The sequence below is a fragment of the Chroicocephalus ridibundus genome, chromosome 5 (genome assembly GCF_963924245.1).
Source record: "Chroicocephalus ridibundus chromosome 5, bChrRid1.1, whole genome shotgun sequence".
Classification (NCBI taxonomy): Eukaryota; Metazoa; Chordata; class Aves; order Charadriiformes; family Laridae; genus Chroicocephalus; species Chroicocephalus ridibundus.
The window spans coordinates 35,010,303-35,033,637 of NC_086288.1; the positions used below are offsets into that span (position 1 = coordinate 35,010,303).

The 23,335-nt window shown below is 37.0% G+C and overlaps 1 protein-coding gene across 2 annotated transcripts in view; it reads right to left on the reverse strand.

Annotated features, from left to right (window-relative positions):
* The window catches only part of FBXW7 (F-box and WD repeat domain containing 7), a 182,465-nt gene that overhangs the window by 68,473 nt on the left and 90,657 nt on the right, over positions 1–23,335 (reverse strand). The window contains exon 1 of one of the 2 annotated variants that reach the window (XM_063336032.1): positions 14,557–14,852. The exons of the other annotated variant lie outside the window; for it this stretch is intronic. Within the exon in view, the coding sequence (XP_063192102.1) occupies positions 14,557–14,703 (147 nt within the window). The 5' untranslated portion in view covers positions 14,704–14,852. Of the gene's footprint in view, positions 1–14,556; positions 14,853–23,335 lie in introns of those variants that run through there. 2 annotated transcript variants of the gene reach the window in all.

A 23,335-nucleotide genomic window follows, 5' to 3' on the forward strand; every position in this document is an offset into this window, starting at 1 on the left:
GAGAGTTTCTATGCAGCAGTATTTCATCTGTATGTCATTCCTGCCTACACCTTCTGTTACTTCTGTATGGAAAAACTGTCTTTCTCTAAATCTTGATCCAACGAATACTAGCTATTTGGACCCAATGAGGTAAACACATTTTCAGAGGCAAAATTACTCTTTCAGAAAAACATGGTATATCCCAGCCAATTTTTTCCCCATTCCAAATTGAATACATATATATATATGTGTGTGTGTGTGTGTGTGTGTGTGTGTGTGTGTAACACACAAAATAGGTTAATTTCAATTATCTCCAGTTCCGTTTATACATTGAAATTTTCTTAACATACTTGGTAAAGAAATATATACAATTTTACTTCAGACAGCAAAATCTGAGCAGGATTTCAGTTGGAGACCATTTATTAACACGCAAGTTACACCGATGCAACAACTGAATTTTACATCCACAAAACCAATGCATTCCTAAATCCTCACTAGTACGGAAACTTGACAGGAGAGAGAAGTAGAAAGGATCACAGGACCTTCAAGAGGTCTGCCTTTCTCAGCAGAAATGATACTATTCCCAATGGGATTAGGACAGGATGGAATTTTATCTGCCTTTGGCTTTGTGCTAGATACCTTCTGGACCAGGGACTAGTCAGAATAGCTCGAATGTCCAGTTCTTGAAACATCTTTTCTGTGTCATCTCAGAGACCTCCAACTTCAGCTTGTTGCAACCTGAGATTCGGCCAGCATTCAATACAAGTATTTTTTTACATTTTAGTTTAACAGGAAAGAAACCACTCCTGCTTTTCCAAGTCAAGCAAGGAAAGACGGGGGGTTCTTAGCAGTAGCTGTTTGCAAGTTTGGAGACTGTGACAGCAGCCATCTATGAGGTGAAAGAAACAAGGAAAGGAAGGACATAAGGCAAGATTACCTAAGTTTCCAGATTTGTTTATAAAGCTACTGCTTACAACTACACTTTGGTTCTTATCTCTCCTCTCCTGTGCACAGAATAGAAACTGCATACTGAAGGTAAGCTGGGAGAATTTTTTGTTTCATTATTGAGGGGCAAAGGACTGGAGAAAGAAAAAAAGTTTCCTTATTTATAATATATTAAAAGACAATATGCAAGGGTTTTCCCATTTAATATTTTTCCTATTAAAAGCTGAGCTCTTGTTTATACTGAAAAAAAATCTGATTACTTTAAAGCTAGAATATAAGATAATATGAAGGGAAAGAAATACAAAATAGGAAGAACTTAAGGTTTGTTGTGCTGGATAATAGCAGAAAATTTGCTAATCTGTCTATTCGTGAAAACACTTAATGAAGGCACACCTAAAACAGGCCAGATAAAATCTTCGTGTTTGATACAGTTTTTGATATGTCTGTGAGATGCACATAATCAAGGGCAGAGTCTTAACAAAGCAGCTCTGCTGCTACTTACTTGCAAGAACCTAGAAGGAAATCTTAAAACTCTCCCTGAAAGAACAGCATCTATATCTGTGTATGTATTCTGAGGATTGTTATTATGTAGTATTAGATAACGAGATGCTATGACTCCCCAATTCTAAATGGAAGAAGAAAGGAAGCAATTACCTACTAGCTTTAATATTGCATGTTACGGAATGAAAATTATATATTGTATTTTAAAAATAGACCAAGAAGTTCACAAGCACTGTCAAAGGAATTCAGAAGTTCAGAAAGGGTTTTAGCATATTTATAAGTAGCAACTGACATTCTTTTAGAAATACAAAGATGGTTGCATATATTCGGTTTTTAATAGGGCAACAGCTTTGTGATCAGTGTCATTACGTGCTTTGGAATGCCACATCCAATATCTGGCACTCTAATTCTTCAAAGACAAAATACATTTGTATGTCCTCTCTACTGGAACGCATACTGATTTTTTGTTCTTTGAGAGAAAATTAAAAAAGCTTATCGATAATGCTGAGCTAATTTAAAGACTGGAATGAAACAGTTGGACAATACTCTCTTAAGGTGCATACAATACAGAGGGGGCCACATTTGTGAAAAAAGGACCATTTATTCAGTTGCTTTCATTTTGTTGGCTATTTTGCAGCAGTAATTATTTTACCCCTTAATTTCAGTGTTTGTCTTAGGAAATTAAATTGGAAACATCTATGAGGAATACAGTCTCTTCAAAGTCACAGCGTTCACATTTAATTCCCTTTCTCCATCACCTCCTTCCTCTTCACCCCCAAATTTGTCTCTTAGTAAGCTAAAAGAAGCCCACACAATACTTTATATTTTCAACAGTTTAGTCTCAAGACTCCACAGAATACTCATTCCCCGTATGTCCACATACCATCAAAACATGAACTATTTCTCAAAACTCTGTAAAACTGCTGGTTAAAACTCCTAATAAAGAGAGATCAAAGCTTCGAATTTGTGCTGCATTACAAAGCGTGTGTCCTATGCTGCCTCACAGCAAGGAATTTCTTGCATGAAAATGCACAAACAGGTGTCCTGACTTCATGGTTCTGAAGGCTAAGCAAAAAGGTAGCAGAACTCTAAGATACAGGCCATCTGAAATTAAAATTAGAGAAACAGTGGAAAATAGTTTAAATTACATTTAAAACTACTACTAAGTATATTTCTTTATTTTTCAATAATTCTGTCTTACATTTCACCCCACCGAGGTTTCATTTCTGTCAATGCAAGTACCTTTGCAAAAAGAATTCTATTTACCTTCTTCCAAATATGTAAATATACAAATACTGTACATTATACATACACTCAAACTATGTTAAAAAAATTTACACATTTTGGTGCTTATATCATGAAGCTTAGTTATCTCTTCACAGAGAAGACAGTTTGATCTAAAGGGTTTTTACTCACTAACATTTTTCATGCTTAAGTAGTGTAAATCTGAAGTACAAAATCTTAAAATCACCAAGAAAATATGGGGCCTTAGGGCCAGCTACTAAATAATGTATCTCAATTTTTACATCAACATACATACGCAAAAGATTGACAATGCTAAGAGCAAATAAACACAGATGTCTCCTGAAAGATTCATTTTCCTAGGCTTGCAGTACCTATTATGACTGGGTAACTATGTCTGAATAACCTCAGGGGACACAAATTGTCTACTGAAGCCCAAAGAATATGCTGAAAATTTTCACCAATTATGAATTCTTATGGTCTATGTGTCCACTGCAAAGAGCTGCCAGCGCTACCTGCTTCTATAAATTAGGTCCCCCAACGTCAGAAAGACACTCCAAATTAGCGGAGAGAGGTGCAAATCATGGTTTTTAAGATTCCTGCACTTCAGTGACCAGCGAGGATTTTTAGTGCAGGTAAAGACGGCTGAGGGGGGACCTTATCAACACTTATACTTACAGGGTGGGTGTCAGGAGGATGGGGCCAGGCTCTTTTCAGTGGTGCCCGGGGACAGGACAAGAGGTAACGGGCACAAACTTGAGCATAGGAAGTTCCACCTAAACATGAGGAGGAACTTCATTACCCAGAGGGTGGCAGAGCTCTGGAACAGGCTGCCCAGAGAGGTGGTGGAGTCTCCGACTCTGGAGACAGTCCAAACCCGCGCCTGGGCGCGTTCCTGTGCAACCTGCTCTAAGTGACCCTGCTCTGGAAGGGGTTGGACTAGATGATCTCCAGAGGTCCCTTCCAACCCTATGATTCTATGATTCCCTCCGTATCAGTAAAAGAAAAAGAGAGAAGTCAGGGTGGGGGGTGATGTGATGGGGGGGGCGAAGGTTTCCACACCCACCTCTCCTCACTGACATGTTTTCAGGAATGAATTAATTCTCTGAGGATGTCTTAGATGTCTTCAAGCATTTACTTTCTCCACATACCAGAAAGAATAGGTCACTTCTGATACAAGCTCTACCCAAATCGAGAAAAGTAAGGCTGGACCTGCTAGACACAGCCATAAACAGACAAATATGCAGTATTTCTGGACATTTAAATTGTTCACTTGTGTGCTCAAATTAAAATGGGCCAGCACTTCAGAACAGGAAACTATTTCCTCTTGACCCTTTCAGAAGTTTGGATGCCTTCCCAGAAATCTCAAGACCGGCACAGGGCTTAGGACTGTGCCTGCAAGACAGCTGCATCTGGATACAGCCCTTCATGGGAATGCACAGGACAAACCATGGAAGACAGGTTGAACAGATGTAATAAACTGAGGTGCTGCCAGGTCCAGAAAGCGATCCACGTTAATCAGATGCTCCAAAGAAATTTCACTCAGCAAGGCAGCGCAATAGGCAGGCCATTTGAAAAGCTAACTTTAGTTATGCCAACAGATCTCACAGAAGCCCACGATCGCTCACACAGCTTGGTATCAGGCAGTTCCAGCTGCCTCCTCTTCTTCTTCTGGGAGGGAATTGCTACAACTCACTGAAGTTTTCCCCCCCATGATGACCAGCTTTTTATGCAACAAGAAAACAGAAGAAGGGAAGAAACTAGAAGAAATTTACAGTAAAATAATTTGACAATTAAACGTAATAATTCCAATAAAATTATAACAAACTTTGTTTACCCATGAGGGGGGAGAGGTGACTTAAAAAACATCAACAAACCAAGCCTAAAATGAATCTACTTTTGCAATTTTAATCCACAGAATATTACATACAAATTGGCACCAACCAAAATAGCTGCTCTTACTATTCTAAACCATTTTCTTTCTAAAGTGAAGAAATACTGCTATGGACATATGTCCTTAATAAAGCTGGAAATTAATTTCAACCCTCACATTAATTGCAATTAGCGTCAAATTTTTATAGTGCAAAGTGACCTCAACACATAATGATATTTCAGACATGACAAGAAAACTAACAATTTCCATCAGAAGCAATTTTATACCACTAGATGAATCTCGGTCAGAAATAGCACAGACACCATAGATCCTGCCATAGGCTAAAGGGATGATGCAGCCTCGCTTTCTTTAATTTGTATGATTAGCTTTTTGCCATGTGCAGTGTCTGTCAGATAATCTTACTTATTTCTTGCATCAGTGTGAATGAGAACTGCAAATAAGCGTCAGGCTCACATGTCTAATACTTGAAACAAATAGAAGATTAGTATTGTTTAAAATAAACACATTCCTCCCAAAAAAGAAAGGTGCACAAGCATCTATTCTGGGTGCTATTCAAGAGAAGAGAATCGGTACCAACTGTGAGAGTTTATTATCTACCTGAAGATAATAAAGCGAGGGTAAGAAGTAGAAATTGATTGACATGTAATATTTTAATAATTTATTATACTTAAACATAAATGCATATATTTTAAAAATTAATTAATAGATGCTGTAGCAGCTGTATTTTTATATTTCTTCAACCTGATGGCTTATCTGGTTCAATTAGGAAATATTAGACTAGCCAGCTACAGATAATTCCTCGTTTCATTAAAGGAGGTGAGTGGGCAGGAAGGGCTTCCCAGAACCACACGCAGCGTAAGTGGAGAGGCAAAGGACAGGAACACTGTGGGTGTAAAAAGGCAGGAAAGAAAAGAGAGATGCTTTAGAAAAGCTATGTGGACAGAACAGGCACTAGACAGTAGAGGACTTCTTTGATAGCTAGACAGGATTTGGAAAAGGGAGTCAAAGGAAGGGAAGACTGCGAGACCACGAAGAAATTTGTGGTAAGAATTCAGTCTGAAATTTCACTGACAACAAACCACAGGAGAAATGCAAGACGGAATGTAGTAGTGCTCCAAATATGTTAAAATTGCAAACATTCTTGCCAGCTGCTGCTGTTATCATGAGAAGTAATCTTGTGTTAGGGTTTATTAATAGCAACATGCTTTGGAAGAGACTGCCATTTGTACTTACAGAACACTGTACCATGCAGATTGACTTAGAGCAACAAAATCTTAACTGTTTAAGTATAGGAGTAAGTCCGGGTAAGTAGGAAAAAAATGGCACTAAAAAGATACCAAAAATATCTTTCTAGCACCTCCTCTGCTGTTCTTTTTCAATTTTCAGGAAAGAAAATTCTGTTGGGAGAGTATCCTTAGAAAGTGAGCCGTACAGTGTCACCTACAGACTCCTGGCCTATAAGCCAAGGAACAATTTTCTGTTTTCTAGCAGCTAAAACCACATCCTGTTTGTATTCCCATTTTTGGCTTTTATCTCTACAAGCAGTAAGCTCTCTGTGCAGGGACAATTTTGCATACAGCATTTAGGACAATGCTGTATGTATAATATGAATAGTTATATTTGTAAATACAAGTACGCTTTTTAAATCCATGTCTGCATATATAAATGGGGGCATCTAAATCATGAGGACAGACCGCACATGGTACCATGTAAGAGCAGTATGCTGCGACCAGTTACCTTCATTACACAATAGCTACACTATAAGCTGAAATAAATATGCTGACATAGAAACTGAAGTCTAATGCAATTTTAGAAATTCCACAGGAAGGTACAGATACTAAAATATCTGGACTCATGTATTTACATATTACAGATTCCTAAAATAAGTCTTTTGCCTACCCAAGCCTCCTATGTACAAGTCGCCTCTTTTTTGCAATTTAGAAATAAAATTCTGTCTACTACCTTGCATATGCAAAATAATGCAGCATATACAAGCTTAATAAACTATCTGAAATAATGAACCATCTGAAAAAGAGAGAAGAGAAAGAAGCCTATTTTACTAATTACAACACAAAACATTTGCTGTCTTTGCCACATTATTATAGCATTCCCTGTAAAACAAAAACATCTCCCTAGCTCACCAAGTTTAGTACCATTTACCAAGCATTTACCAAGTGTTATGAACTTCTTTGATACCAAGTATAAAATAAGTTGGGTTAAGGAAGTATTGCTAAACTCAGATAATTCATAAGAGAAAAACATATACAGAAGAATACATTTAGACTTTTAGTATAATTTATGCATTTTAACCCTTTCTCCTTCTCTCTTTCCGTTTTCAATCAGTTTAGGACCAGTGGATCTTTGGTGATCTTGCAATATATTAGAATATGATTGATAAAACAAATGAAAAATGCTGCCCACACAAATCTTACAATGTTTTGCCTACTACTTCAAAATGTTATGGTAGGAGCAAAGTTATTAAAAACAGATTTACTGTATCACCTTCTAGCACAGGATCAACATTTTCATATGACATACATAACCAGCACTTCTCTTTCACAAACATGTATATTTGCAGCATATTAAAAATGTAGTACGGTTTGCAATTATGATCTGAATTTTTAAGAAAAAAACATTACCCTACTTGTTGGATTGTATATTTTACTATTAAAATCATGCCCTTTGAGAGGTGAGTAACCACGGAAGTTTTTCTGAAATGTGATCAAACTGCACATGACTACACAACTGATCTGCAATCATCTTGATCCTCCTACTAAGAAACCTTGCAACCACATTGATCACTCAAAAAAATATTTTAAGGAACACAACAAATCAAAAGTACAGACTTCCTTAACTATAAATAAATAAAAGGAAAAGTCATGTCAACTCCAGTGATGTTTTGTTGCCTTTTCAAAGCAACTGAGTAACACTATAAAATACCTGAACAGAATTTAGAAAGATACTGCTGTTGTCCCTGTGCAAAACTATATTTTCAAACAATTTTTATCATGAAATGAAGATAAATAAGCATACCAGGAGCTGGAAAGAGGGCAAAGGGAGAGAGGAAAAAGAGGTCTACTTTTAACAGAGGATGAATATCAACGAGAAGCTGTAGGGAGAAAGCAGAATTAGCAGGCCAAAACTAGGTGAAGGGCAAGTGAGATAGAGCAGAGCCTCAGAGTTGCAAGAAAAAAACTCAAGCCAAGCAGTAAAACTAGGAATGAGATGGGATCTTCGCTCTGAGGAGTGGAACTATTTAAAATAGCAAAACCATCATTCCCTGACTGTAAGGGTTCAGCACATAAGGAATGACAATCAATCAGTTGTGATAAGTGTCAGAGATCCGAGAGCAAGATGCTCATGCTACAGCCCTCCTTATTATGACTGTTTGACTTCTTAAGCTTATGACTTCTCTGTGTCTCATTCTAGTTCAGTTCAACTTCCACTCAAAATCCGGGGAATGTCAGAACAAAGATTGCCAATTAAAATTAGTCTGTCCTCTTTGTGTTTCTGTATTAAGAGACAGTCGTGACACGGCAGAACATCTTTTCCTCACAAAGGATCCTTTCCGCACACCTGAAAAAGCTCTGTTCAGGAAATTAAAATGGCTTCATTTGTTGTAGAAGGACAAAAAGTGTTTACTTAGTGATACAAGGGACTGCAAAAAGAGAAAAAGGAGATTCACAGTTAAGGCAGCTAGGTTTCAAAGCAATAAATGATGTATTTAATTACACATTTCATGAGTTCCCCTCCAGCATGATCAATCAGCAAAGAGGCAGCTGGGTCAGTTTATGGCATCACTGCTGACTCCCATTCCCTCTTTTCTTCTGCTGGATGCTATAACCTCCACAGCTTGACACGGTAAAACAGACAGACTTCAGGCAGGCAAAGAGCTTTCACAAAGTAAATCCAGCATGTTTGAATAGCTCAACGTGAATAACAATAAAGGTTTCTAAAGACATCTAAACAACTGGGCACAAAGGAGGCAAATTGCCCAGGCAGCTTTCCTTCTGACACCTCCTGAAGGGAAGTGACTGACTGCGGAATTGTCCTAACATGCTTTCAGCATCGGCACCCACGCATCCGTCTGTAACAGACAGCACTGCTCCTTGCACGGAAATGGAAGTTTTAAATGCATCAAAACCACAAAGAAAAACATTTTAGCTAGCGTTAAATATAAATGAGTTTCCGATTGCTGCTTTTATCTTGGCCAGGAATAGGTAGAACAATTTAAATATAAAAGTGTTTCTCAAAGACTCAGTATGGTGACAGGGGATCACTGAATATTCTGAAAAAGCAGTCTCTGGGAATGCTATGACATGGTGGAAGTCTGGAGAAAAAAAAAAAAACAAACACCAACCCACCCCATCACCTTCCCAAAACCCCAAGTTGCCAGAGGTTGTCCAAGTATTTTTGAGCCAGTACAGCAGGTCGGGCTAGATATGCATAGTTCAGCCAGCAATTTTCTTTTTCCCAGGGGATGCAGGGAACAGCTGTCTGAACAGCAAACTAAGTGCTCCCTCCTACAAATGGCTATCTTAAGCCCAGAGCGTCTGTAACACCCCACAGAAGGGGAGGAGTAGACGGAAGCATACTTCTGCCTGTATCTAGTTCTACAGAGCCATACATACTGGCTATATCGGACTGTATCGATGCTTTTGAGACCACGGGGCTCTTCAGCTGAGTCAGGTTGAGCCATGCCACCTTGAGTCAACCACATAATTGAGGATCTGCCCACTTCTTTTTCCACTTCCTATTTCATTCCGTCTCAAGTACAGTACGGGGTGAACTGGTTTGCAAGCAAAATGAAAGAAATAATTGCAGAAAGAAGGAAAAAAAGAAGGGTGAAGAAGATATTTTTTAGACCGCCTCTGCTCCACATTGAGAAAATAAGTAACATATCGCTTTTCTTCAAGGCTGTCACCTCACACAGGAAGAACTTTTATTCCCCTTCTGAGAGGAGATGAAAGGCATGGGAGAAGCAGATTCAGAGTGGAAATACTGCATATACTTAAAAAAGGAGAGGAAACAGTTCATTATTCAAGATTATTTATCTTCTAAAAGGAGTTAGCCTCTAGGTAGAGTGTTACACAAGACTTAGTCTTGCTCATTTCTGTAACTTTTCAGTATTCCTTTCTTTCCACTCAAAACCATCTGAAGTACTTCCATTTCATTCCAAAGACCTTCCAAAACTGAAACTCCAAAAATAATAAACACTATAGATTATAAATTTAACAATGAAAACTAAAACATCTATAAGGCTGGCTTCACTGTGAATATTTGGATATTCAGAGCAACAGACACACTCCATTATGAGAAACAAACGTAGGGGGTAAGAACAAACTTCCTTTCCTGTAGATATCAACTGATCAGTCCATGATCTGTACTTCCATTCAGGTGACAAATTCTAACACAAACAAGGGAATCTGAAGTTAAGACTAAACCAGCCTTGAAAGAAAGTTATTTCTGACAGCCTCTCAAAGAGGCTTCTTACCACCAGTGGCCATAATGCAAACTCCCTGCCACAAAGCCCAGAATCAAAAGGTCTCTTGTAGAAGATGCAGGCACATGGGAGTGCTTCGATTTGTCCAGTGACAGACTCTTAAGACTCCTTTAAGTTTTAAATTAAAAAATTATACACATATACATGTATATATGCATGCACACACATGCACACTTTCACACTTTTTTCTTTATGCTCTTCTGACAGTCTCTTCTTACCAAACAGTAAGAAATTCCGAGGGAAAAAGAGATTTATTTTTTTTCTCACTTTATGCTTAAGGGGAAAATAGTTTAGCTCTTTTTCATATTACTCAGGACCTGATCCAAAGTCAGCTGAAATACAGAGAAGCATAAGATAGGAAGATACAGCATTTCAGAGAAAGTTAAATATATTTTTGTCCATTAAGTAACTTGTTACTGTCATTCATGAAATAACGTGCTATAGTCAAGCAAGAAATACGATTCGTTGCGGAAAAATTCAGGACTACATTTCCCTGAAAAATTGAATGGATGGACTACTTGGTTAAACTGCTGGCACAAACATTTACATAGACTTGACTGACAATGAAAAGGGTGTTTTGGTTGTTTTAACACAGAAATTAAGTGATAAAGAAACAAGTCCAAATAAGCAAAGTTGTTCAAGCATAAGACCCATTAGTATTTCAAATAAATTATTAGCATACCAGCCAACCAGAGGAAGGAAAAGGAACTAGAGTCTTGTTCCAAGTGCTCTACTGTAGTAGCAAATGGACCGATACCATATGTAATGATTACTCATTACGACTCTTACGACCAGTGGATGCTCTTGTATACAAAAAACACAGGAAGCATTTCATTGATGAACTAAGTTGATGAACTGCCAAAATCTGGTCAGATACATTTTAAGGGTGAAATACACACATACAGTGAAACTATTCTCATAAAACTGTATGGTATAACAGAATCTTTGGTGTTTCTGAGAGTATGGGCACTGCAAATAGATACCCTTGTAACCTTGACTTTTCTAGCTTGGAATAGCACAGGTTGTACACTGAAACCCCTGCTTTATAACAATTCAGTGCTACTTTAAGCCACTTGAAATGAAGGAATGGTGCCAGTGAACAAGTCACTTTCACAAATTCTCCAGCTTATTAGCACTTCTTAAAAACATATATTCCATGTGATGAAATTGTTATACAGCAACCTGCAAGGCAACAAGTACTGGAATTTTCAGAAAAAACATGGAAGACTAAAAAGGGAAGAAATCTATTTTTAAAGTAGAGCTTTTGAGATAGTCAAGAACTGTAATGGTTCAGAAGGAGAAACACTTCTACTGTTAGTGTTTTAAGAACAGTCTAAGGGAAAAATCACATAGTTAATTAAGAGACCAATTTTTTGTCAACTGAAAGTATTTACCACGGCAAGCAAAATACAGCACTTGATTTTGGAACATATGTGATGTACGTGACTATCTCGTAAGTATGGTCAATGATCAGCTGCAGTTACATCGCACGGAAGAGCTAAATGATATCTGATACCTGAAGTGTGTACTAGTTGAGAGGTATTCATTGCTTCTTCACATTATACTGCAAAATCTACTTCAGTGCCTACAAAAGGATGTGTTAATGGCTAAAGAGGACCATGGCTATGTCTACGTTTGACAATACTTCATCAATGTTTCAGTGACAGCTTTGAGGAAATACATACGTTTATTGTGTAAGTACAGTACTTTTAGAGCTATGCACTAAAGTTATTCTCAAGCACTACATAAAAAATGCTAAGTAATACCATTTTTAACTGGATTCAGATTAGTAATATTGCAGACAAGTGTTTTAACTACATGAGCAAACTGACAAAATGCATAAGGGCAAACTGTTAAGTCCTGTGACCATTTATAGTGCACTTCTTGATAGAAGCCCAATATAACTAATGCAGAGGATGCAGAAGCTATGAATTGTCAGCTCTCATAACGGAAGTATTTTTACTCCCAAGGATCATAGTACGCATTTTAAAGATGTTTTGCTTGGTTTAATGTACAATTAAGGAGAGGAAGAAATGAGTTCAAACAAGGAGAAGGTCGATAATCTTTAAGTCAGGTCAGTGTTTGAATGCCCCAATCATACACTTGCCTGAGAAAAGTTGGTATTGACATATTACCAACTCAGTAAGCTAGAAGCAAACTGTAGCTCATGTTCTAAAGCACATCAAGTTTAGGTCTGAACATTAAATGCTAAATAATTCAAAGCATTACTTGTTAAATGAAAAGCAGAATTTAAAAAAAAAATCTGCGAGTTGCGTATTGTTGAAAACTTTGTGTCAGTACTCATATTTGACATAAAAATACTTTTTTGGTTCTTACTATGTTTACTAAAACGATAAATCTACATAACAGAAGTATTGATTCTCTCAGCTGGTGATATGCAAAATTAGGTGGTTGTTGGTTTGTTGTTGTTTTTTGTTTTTTTTTTTTTTTTAATATGCAGAAATGAAAATGCAGATGTTGTATGCAACCTATGCGTGTTAGCATGGAAGGAACCCAATATGGTAATCGTTATGAGTTACACGCAGGCTTTGAGTGCTGCAAGGCATGACACTAAAGGCGGAGCTCTCATCTTTTCCACTATCAGCTGCCATCATACTCAGAATTATTAGCTTCAGAAGACAAGATAAACTTAAATAGATTGATGATATCTTAGCTGGTAAAACATACATTTACAGCATTTCTTGATTTCCACCTTAGCCCTAACGATAAAAGAAAAGTCGATGCTGAATAGCTTTTTAAACCCTCCTAGACCTAAACCTCTGAGTCATTAAACTGACTGCTTGAACATGGTGTAGGACAGGACAACCGAGAGAGACTGCGGTCATTTTGGAACCATGCAGAACCTTCAGAGAACTGCTTTAGAAATTATTTTTTTTCATATTCACGATAAGTTAATGTGTGACCGCACTTCTCATTACACAAAATACACACATAAATCATCAGCATTAAAGTTCCAAGAGTATAACGTATTAATATAGCCACAAAAATACTTGTGAAATATATCTACTAAACTTGTCTTCTATGCTCTATATTATTATTAATCCAAGACAACGGAACTAAAACTATCCAGACATATTCCAAACGCTTATTTTCAAGCAAGCAGTTCTCAAATCACAGAAAAAATTTGAAAGCATATCTATTTAAAAATAGAGGGTTACTTTATCCCTTTCCATCTTATGAAACGTTCCTATTCAATGTTCAAACACTTAGGTGTAATATCTAATTTAAAAAAAAAATACTTTTTTGAAATGCACGATCCAATATTAAACAGTCACATATATATATACACGCTAGTTTTTGCATTGCTGCAGGTTGATAGCATGTTGTTAGCTTTCAACACATGCCGTATACCTTGTACATATAAGAAACACTCAGACATTCAAAGCAACATAGTAATCAAGCTTTCAAGGGTGATCTTGTCAAATTTAAATTTCATGTGCTATTTCACTAACTTTACTAAAAAGGACTATGTTGACATTCAAGGAAAGCCAGCACATTTACAAAAGCTGAGCTAGATTTTAAAACTTGTATCAATAAATGGAAATAGTATTTATTCAGTACCAATAGAAAACTTAAAGTAATGTTGGGAAAATTCATTATGAAGAGCAAATTTATTTATAATTTTACTGAAAAAAATGTACCAAAGCATAATAAAGAAAAATTAATTTTACTTTAAATAGGAGCTCAGCAGTATGCAAACTGAGTAATGAAATCATGATGTAAGTTGATTTGAAAATATTCGCTTTTTATTGAAAATTGTATATTACAGAGAGAACAAAACTTAAAAGACTTTTTTTCCCCCCCTACTCATAAATGTGCTTTACGAGCCTCTTTATTCATATAGTTCCTGAAGCTGTAGCATAAGACCCGTGATAGTTTGTCAGGCTAGGATTGTCTATATATAAACTATATCGCAACCTCCACATAGTAACATGCTATTTTTATTTTCTGTAACAGCAAAAATGTTATCTCCATTACTGAGTTACAAAAGTATTAGAATCATATTTTAAGAATCCTTACTAAAAATGTTAAAATATTAATTAGTTTAACATCTCTAAATTCTCTACTTTAGTATCCAGCAAGTTGCATGTGCCAATATGATTCAGAACTGCATTCAATGGATTTTATTACTCCAAACTATCTACGTCACCTAAAAGAGTGAATAACAGCAAAATACACATTTATGAATGCACCTATTTTGTATAGCATTTGTTTTCATTTACATGGTTTACAACTATAAAAGAATCTCTGGCATGTCCCTTTAAATGAGTAATAGCCAAGTCAATATGCACGGATTTTAATTAAATTAAAGCACAAGAGTTATTGAAATAAATGGCCCGAGGGCTCCTCTATGGCACCCTGAGTGAACAGATAATACAGATATAAGTATTTCCTCATGGAATGAATGCACCATGACAAAGCACAGAGCTGCAAGCCAAGTGATCAAAATTCAGGTTTTCAAGACACTTACCCGCCTACGGCAGAAGGGCAGCCCCTGTGCAATGATGCTGATGCTAAATATCTTCATCACGGTTTGGTGTGGTAGAGGTTCTTTGGCACTTTTAAGATCAACAGGAACCAAGCCATGGTTGATGGCCGTTTTCCCAGGTTTGGACATTTTATCGTTCTTACTTTGTCAAGTCTACTAATAATGCAAGAACATTGTGAAAAACTTTGCTTCTAAAGTTGCATGATTTCTTTTTTTTTTTTTAAAAAGTTTCAGGATGGTGATTCAGCTCCCCACAGCCTGCTGCCTTTGTCTCTCAACCTTCTCCTGCCAAGTGTCCTGACCTGTCTGCTGCTCAGTGAAGTGCAAGCTATCCTAGTATAGACAGGAATTAAACTACCAAGGGGCAGGCAGACTGCTCCTGCCAGTCAAACAGCTGGTGGACCTCCCCTGCAATGTCAGGAGAGCCCTTCTCCAAAAAGGGATCCCCAGACTGAAAAAGAAGAAGAAATTCACAACTGCCAGGAGTTTTAATAGCCACAGCCACTTACGCTTATGCTTTAAAGGAAAGAATTTTTTTTTTTTTAAATAAGTCAGCATTGTGCTTTCAGAAGGAGAAACCAAGGAGACTGCAACCTTCAGACAGTAACAGTGTTACTACAGGATAAACTCCACCACTCACTGGGAAGACTCCTTCTGGACCTTCAATAAAATTTGACAGCTAGTAACTAAAAAACTGACCTGGACTTTGCTGATTCTCAACCACCGTCTCCAGAAACATAATGTATTGCTAAGTCCAGAAGTTAAAAAAGGAAACAAAAGTGAAAAAAAAAAAAAGACACTGGGGAAAAAAAAATATGAATCCCCTAAAATGAAGGTATTGGCTCGCAACTTGCTCTTTTAATGAAAGTAGAGGCTATAATTTTATTTTCACCTACATTGTGATTTTCAGCTCCTTCTTCCTGGCCGTCCTTGCCTATGCACAGGTACTTCAGCCTGCACAGCCCCCCGCCTTCCCTGCTGCTGTGGGGGGAGCAGCATCTGCGGGGCTTTGACTCTAGAGATGCAATGGTACTGGAATATAATCTTTTCTGGTCATCACTGGTTTGAGTACCAGTTTGCTCAGGCCTATCCATCACACTGATGGAAAGGAGAAGGTCCCTTCCTCCAAGAACAGTGTCGCCCAAAGGATGGGGGGAAGGTCTGCCCGCCCTTAAGCAACAAACCTGACTGAGGGCCATTTTTCAGGAAAAAAGTTCTTAGTCCACTGAACAAAGCTAGAACAGCAAAGTCTATTACTCAGATTATCTGCAATTAGTCTACTTCCATTTTAAATAATTTCTTGATTAAATTAGCTTTTCTACAATGCCTCTAGGTTCCCACAATCCCTTTCCGATCCCTATACTTGGACATGTTTCTTAAAAATATATTAAAACTCTGAAAACGTTTTTGAGCAAAACTAAGTAGAAAGAGAAAAGCCTCGGAAAATGTCTTATGAAATTGCTGATAAAAGACATAGAAAACCATCAAAGCCCTTGTATGAACTGAGTCGGTATAGTCCAAAACACAGTGAATAAATGACCATTAAGAAATCTTACAAGTCCCTTTATGCACAAACCAGCAAAGATAATTAACTGTATAATTATATAAGGGCAAAAGAGAGTGTAGTAATGCTTTAATGCTCGAAGCACAACACTGTAACTTGACAAAAGACAGCATTAAAATACGCCTGGTATTAGCATCTCCACTTAGCCCTTTGTTTCCCCTTCAAAAAGCCAAGCTGTGAGCATGCCTCACTGGCATATAGAGGGCCTCCCCTGACCAAACATTTGTTGAATGGTTTTTACAAAAACAAAACGCATATAGAAAAATCCCTAATGTTTCATTGAGTATATATACATTACACTTAGAGTATCCTCCACTTATAACAAAGTATCTTTCTCAGACAAACAAAAAAAATCTTATTTCTTTACAGATGTTGCACATGGAAATGCTGTTACAGAATGCTGGGTAGCACAGTATTTTCATGCACTAATATTTATTATTTTTTTCTTTTCTATCATTCCATTCAAACGCCATTCCAAAGCACATTTAGGAATACATTTTCTTCTTTACATTTCCTTCTTTGTGCTTCATCCTGTAGCTTACGATATAGTTTACCATTAGCCTGTACTCAACAGCGACACACCATCAGATCACAGTTTATAGCTTCATTATGAATTACTTCATAAGTAGGCTTTCACTTGGCTGGAAGACTTTGGAAAAGTGTCTTGGGCTGTCAGTTTCACTCAAATAAGAAAACTTCCCTGAAGTACTTCAAAGAGGGAGAAGGAGTAGCCTTTTGTTTCTGCTCTGAATAACTGAAGTGAAGAACAGAGCCAAAACCCCAAAGAGATCAACTCACGTACCCCTACTGATTTATCGTTCAAAAATAAGGAACAGGTCAAAGTTTTCCATTTTTGATATACCGGTCACCGTCTCAATCATTCCAACAAAGTTGGAAGTTTAATAAAATGTATTTATATTAATATAATTTGAGATTTGAATAGTGAGCATGCAACACGACAAGATCAGATACAGTATTTCATACAAAGCAAACCTCAGATACTAGTTTAATAAATACTCTAATTTAATTTCATACAGAAATGTCTCTATGTGTGTGCACTAAGAGAAACTGCTTAAAAACTCAGTTTTTAAAGATTATTTCATCGTGCAATTGCTGAAAGGAAAATTTGACAGTGTGGCAGGTCACGATTTTAGTATCAGCTGTTATTAGTTGATATTAGAACCTCGTATCTTACTACTTTACACACTTAGTCTCTCCTTTTTTTCTTTTCTCTTTTTTAATATTAGCTCCTAATAAAAGTTCAAAACAGGAACATAACTTCGCTCTTTTACACATTTACACACAATTGGGGAGCAGACAAGACTGAAATATGGCATCCTCCAAGCACCGCTCACAGCACAAGTCCTCAGTCACAGGTTCTCCTCACACCTCTGAAAAGGCAAAACTCTAATTGCCAGCCCTTCTTCCTTTGTTGTCTGAGATAAAAGTTGCACAAGTGCATTAGTTTTTCCTCAGGATCTTCCAAACTATTCTAGAATAATTTCACAGGGACACACTTGTATCTGAAAAGAAGTATCATGTTCACATTCAGTGCCATCCCCTTTCTAAGTGGACAAAGCCAAAGCAATATAACGAATCTAACAAAGCTAGATTTCACACTTTAACAAAGTAATAAGGAAAAGCTTCAGTTTTTATCTCTGCCTACTTTCCCCTCCCTTTTCTATCATCGTCTCCCAGAAAAAACACTTGCACTAGCAGATGAGAACTTGTTGGCCCAATTTTATTTCCATGTATCATCACTTCTTTTTAGTCTCAGATTTGCTACACATTACTGACCGTAGGTATTATTGTCTTACAGTAACGTTTAAAGGCTGCAAGCTATGCTGGACGGCTATAAACATTTAGTAAGTGAAAGTCCTTAGCCTGAAAATACAACACAGTCTAAATTGAGCAGTAAGAGGGTGTAACAGCAAGACAAAAATGGAGAGGGTTGGCTATCTTAGAAGTGTCAGGAATATATCGCATATGCTAGATATCACTTATTTTTGTATTTATTACGCATATAATTCTAATTTAAGCTCCAAATGTAAAGTTTAAAGAGGCACTCTGTTGCTTTTATCTTTAAAAGTGTGGGGGTTTTTATATTATACAGGGTGAGAACACGTATAAACTTGACAAACGTGAAACTATGAGAATTTGAACTTTAAAGCTCTGTAATACATTTCCCTAACATCCTGTATCTAAATGAAGTGAGGCTGATTTCCAGTGATGCTCTTTTTAGGTCCCCGTCTGTCATTTTAATCAGAAGATCACAATTGAAGTCAGATCACTTTATTTAGATGCATACAAGTGCCTGAAAAATTGAATTTGAAAATACTAATTTCAGATTGTCATGGACTGTTAACTTAAACTTAAGAATCCAGAAGATTCCTCTTTCTTTTTGGCCAGTCCAGTGAAGAGATGTCTTTGTAAAATGAAAGCATGTAGTAATAGCAATAATTTTTATACCTTCAGAGTAATTCAAAGTGATCCTGTAGCAGAGTTTTTTAGGAGCTGTTTACTAGAAAGCAAATTTTACAAAATTAATTAGCTCATTCAGCATATTTAACTCAGGAAGGCCACGGTTTTAAGACATGGATCTAAGAATTTATCCCAAAAACGAAAACCAGCTTACTCAAACTTTACAGAATCTGCTCCTAGAGCTGACAATTGTTTTGCATATTAACATTACTGGGAGAAAATAAACAAACTCATGACATTTTAGTATGGTGACAGAACAGTAGAAGACCTAGAGAGACCTAAATAAAATATTTGCAAGCATAGAAAGATTAAATGCAGAAAGCAGAACCACAGACAGTTTTTCCACAGCTCTTAACATCGGCGGTCAACAGCTGCCCTCAAATGGATAAAACAGAGCACTGCAACATTTTAAAAGTCACCTTCTCAAAATAATAGCAGCAGCATAATAATCCTTTGAATATATTTGATAATATACTTCCTAAATAACATTTTTAGTAAGCTCTGCATAGCTGTGGCACAAAGAATGCACTATAATTTCTATTATACAGACGCCTTATTGCTCCCTTGATATTCATGCTGGTCCCTGCCCATGTGTAGAAAGAGGGAGAACCATTTTGTTAGCAAGCGAGACAGTCTACACTACACTAGTAACTACTCTTATAGAGCAACTGTGGTCCCAAGTTTATTTATGCAAGGGCTTGCTAATATCAGTACACCAATAGCTCCTAAATAATACATTGCATATTAGCTGCTTTGGACAGGCAAATGAATAAGCTGTATAGAAAAAAGGCACTGCTGTACAAAACTAACTGCAACTGTATTAGTAGTGCCGCACAGAAAAAACTATTGCTCTAAATAGTCTCTACTGTATCCAGGTTTACCCAACAGAAAAATCTGCACGTGTAAGAAAACACAGTGACCCAGACCCCTGAAGAGGGTATGAGGAGAATCAATGGAGAGGATCATTTTGATCTCACAAGATCGGAATTTCCTAATAAATGTACACTTGAACAGCATACAAAAGGGGCAAAACTACTAGTAAAACATGCAAACCGATTGCTTTCTCTGTAACTCAGGGGAAAAAAACAAGTGTGGTACTGTTATATCACAAGCAACAGAACCAACAAAGCCTGACTCCAGATGAGATTGTCATGCCAGTTTGAATTGTGCCTGAATTACACTACGGCGTCTCCAAGGCCTTACAGTCCCAAAACGTCAGGCAATCTACATGGAAGAGTCACTCTGAACAGCCCAGCCATAGCAAAGCTTTATTTAAGGCTTATGCCTTAACTATGAGTTTTGACTAATAAATGGCTTCTACGGTGTAAAGTAAGGAAAAAACGTCAACTGAACCTTTTTACATGGTCAGAGGAAAAACCAATTCCACAAGGATTCAATGAAGTCTAACCAAGTGATGGTCACCCCGCAGACTTCTTCCTCAGCAGATGCACTAATAAATCCCTTTCCCACCTACTCTCTAGTTCCCTTGAAAGCTTGTGTAATCTTAATCTCTCTCTCTGCCAAATTGGGTGAAAATTAGTCAAGAGATGGAAAGGAAGAAAGACAATGACAGGCAGATGTCTCAACTGCACAAGCTTTGTTTTCTTTGGCAACGTAGTGGAGAAGAATATAGATTTTAACTTGGACTCACTCAGATGACACTTCCTTGTTATAATTCTGGCTCTGGAACTGTATTGAGGCACGGCCATTAATAACTACTGGGATGAGAAAGGTTGGTGTTGCCTAATACATAAAAGCTACTTTAAAATTTTTGCCATGAAAGGGCAAGAAGGAGATACCAATGGATCTGTTTGATCACACAGCTGATCTTCTTTGGACCTGAAATGAGACAAACAGGTCAGATGGAGATTCCAGTAGCAAAAGGAGAAGAGTAGCACCTCCCCTCCTTGCTGTAGACATTTTATTCCAAACTCTTCCCTAAAGTGGCCGTAGAACTTGTCAGGTTTGTGAGCTCTGAAATGACTCCAGTAAGCAGAATACATGAAAATCCTCAATTTTTGTTGTTGCTGAGTTATTTTTCCAGTAGATTAGCAAATGTAAACAGCGCACAAAGCAGCCAGATGCACGATGAGACAAATAGCAAAAGTGTTTGGAACTGGAGGGTAGTCAAGACCTCCATCTTTGAGCAACAACGAGCTATTAGATCACCTTTCTTTGTCCGTAGATGCCTTAGCATGCAATACTGGTCCCAAGGAGACGACAATGATAAAAGCTTCCTAGGTATCTCAGCAAATACAGAATTTCATCTCAAAAGAAAGTGAAGGGAACATGCAGGTACGGTGCAGCTATAGGCGTGGGATCTGCCCTCAGTCACAACAGTACTAGAGCAAAAGAACATTTGAGAAATTACAAGCGACCATTTGCACAAGCTAACTTTTTGTAAGGTAACATTAAGTGTTTATGAAAGAAACATAAAGACTGTCTAGTAAACTGCGTATTGGGAAGACTATATAATATTAATACTAATGACGCTATTGTATCATTAAAACATACTTAACCATGCACATTTAAAAAAAATAATTCCATCCATACTTAGACATCCCTGTAAGTATACATAATCATTTGAAACCAGAGGCCTATATAAGTAGGCTTTACTCCACAAGCCTCCTACCTTTCTTTACTATACTATGTGGTCTTGTTGTCATTGTCACTTTTTTTTTTTTTAACTATCTTTAAAGCATGTGTCTTCATTTCTTCATTAAGCATTTCAGAAAACATTCCAGGTATGTAACAGAAATCCAGCTGCATCATCTTGCATTTTACAAATATTCCAGAAATGTCTGCCCAGTCCTCAATGGCTATAATATGACTTGTTGGATAAGCAAGTTCAACTCTTTGGCCTAGTCAGAGTTGCACCAGCTGTTAAAAACAATTGCTACAGCTGCTCTGCAGGAATTTATTTGCTGACCACTTATTTATGCTGTTGTTGCACCTTTAAATAAAGCTGAGACAAGAATTAAGAACTACAACAACAGGTAGAGAAGCCATGCAATATTTAACACTGGATTAAAATGCAAGTCAAATTCCCAACTGAGGATAAACCGGGGGAAGGGAAAGCAGGTGTTTTTATTAGTAAGGAGGCTGCTTTTATGAAAAAGGAAGATAGGAAACTGAAAATTACCATTCCATATGGTAATTCAGGTTTTCTTATCACTGTATCGCTCTTCCATGTAAAATGAAAGACTTGCAATGAGAAATTCTCTACTTGTATATATACACGCACAAAATACACACACCAAAATATTTAAAACATGATTATTTGTTTCTGAATAATGTCCAAAAAGCACTGCCAAAAATTAGTTTGGGACTTAGAATTTTCTTCCTTTATACATATTAAAAGGGAAAATGTGCAATCCCCAAAACTTCAGAAAGGTGTTAAAAATATTTCTTCCACCTAATGCACCTAAAAAAGTATTTATTTATTCTGTAGTGAAAAATTCTGTCCAGCTACCATTTATTCAGCATTAAAAAAAATTCCTCTTGTATGAAGCCTGACAACATAGTAACACTCTTCATATTAGCTATATTATTTACTGTCAAAATAAAAGGTTGAACAATGCAAAGAATTACATTTTGTATGTTTGAAACAATATAGACATCAAGGTCTATTTTGATACAAGATTGTGTTTTTTCTTACTAGAACTGTACAATGCACATAAATCTAACAAATGTAACAACTGATTGTTATACTGGTATTCATTTGATAGCACCAAATTAAGCTATATAATCCTTTTCAGCTGGTTAACAGCATACTGCAAAGGGGTGTGAGGCTATTCATAAAGCTCAAGATATGCGAAGCAAAGAATGCCTAAAGAATGCCTATAGAAAGAAGCAGGTACTTTGTGGAAGGACTGGCACTCTTGGTTGGTATGGTTGCCACCTTGATCTTTTATTTGTCTTTTTTTCCACTCTTTTTTTTTTCCATTTTAGAGGAAAGGAAAGCCTTGCCTGTATTTTTATTTAATAAACACTGGCTTTCTTTGATTTGTTCAAATATCAGTTATTATTTAAAATGCTTATGAGTATTTAACGGAAATTGACTTTTTGTATATGGACAACCAAATCCAGCTTTGAGTTTACCGGCTGTCTGATACTCTGACTTCAAACCCTAGCAGCAAAGTGCAGTGCAGCAGTACCAAAGTCTGACTGGCACAGCGTCGGAAGTTTCAACAGTCTGTCCTCCAAAACAGATACACATGCATGCACGTAAACGCAGCGTTTAGTGTACTTGCTGTAGGACATGTAATACTAGCGGTTTACACCAAAGCCAAAAATTGTGTAGATGGGTGAACACTTCAGGGTAACAACTGAAAGTGTCCTTGCTTTGGATGAAGTCCAGCTTAAAGAGAAGGAACAACATTATTACATTTGGCAAGGATGAGGGATCCATAATGAACAATATTAAGTCTCATTTCTTCCATTCAGGTGTGTCACTTCCATTTTCTTAATTTCATTTTTATTTATTCATTTTAATTAAGTGAATTATTTTCTGTGTGCTTTAGAAAAGTCTGACCAAGGGATCAGAACTGAAGGACTTATGACATTGGCAAAAAGAGCATTTATTATTTGTTGGTTTTTAATTTTTTTTTAAGTACTCAATATATTTGGGTCAATAATGATCATGATAGCTGCCATCGTCAAGGGACACTCCATAATTTAAGTGAGAAGAACAAAGGGTCACCTGGCCACTTCCAA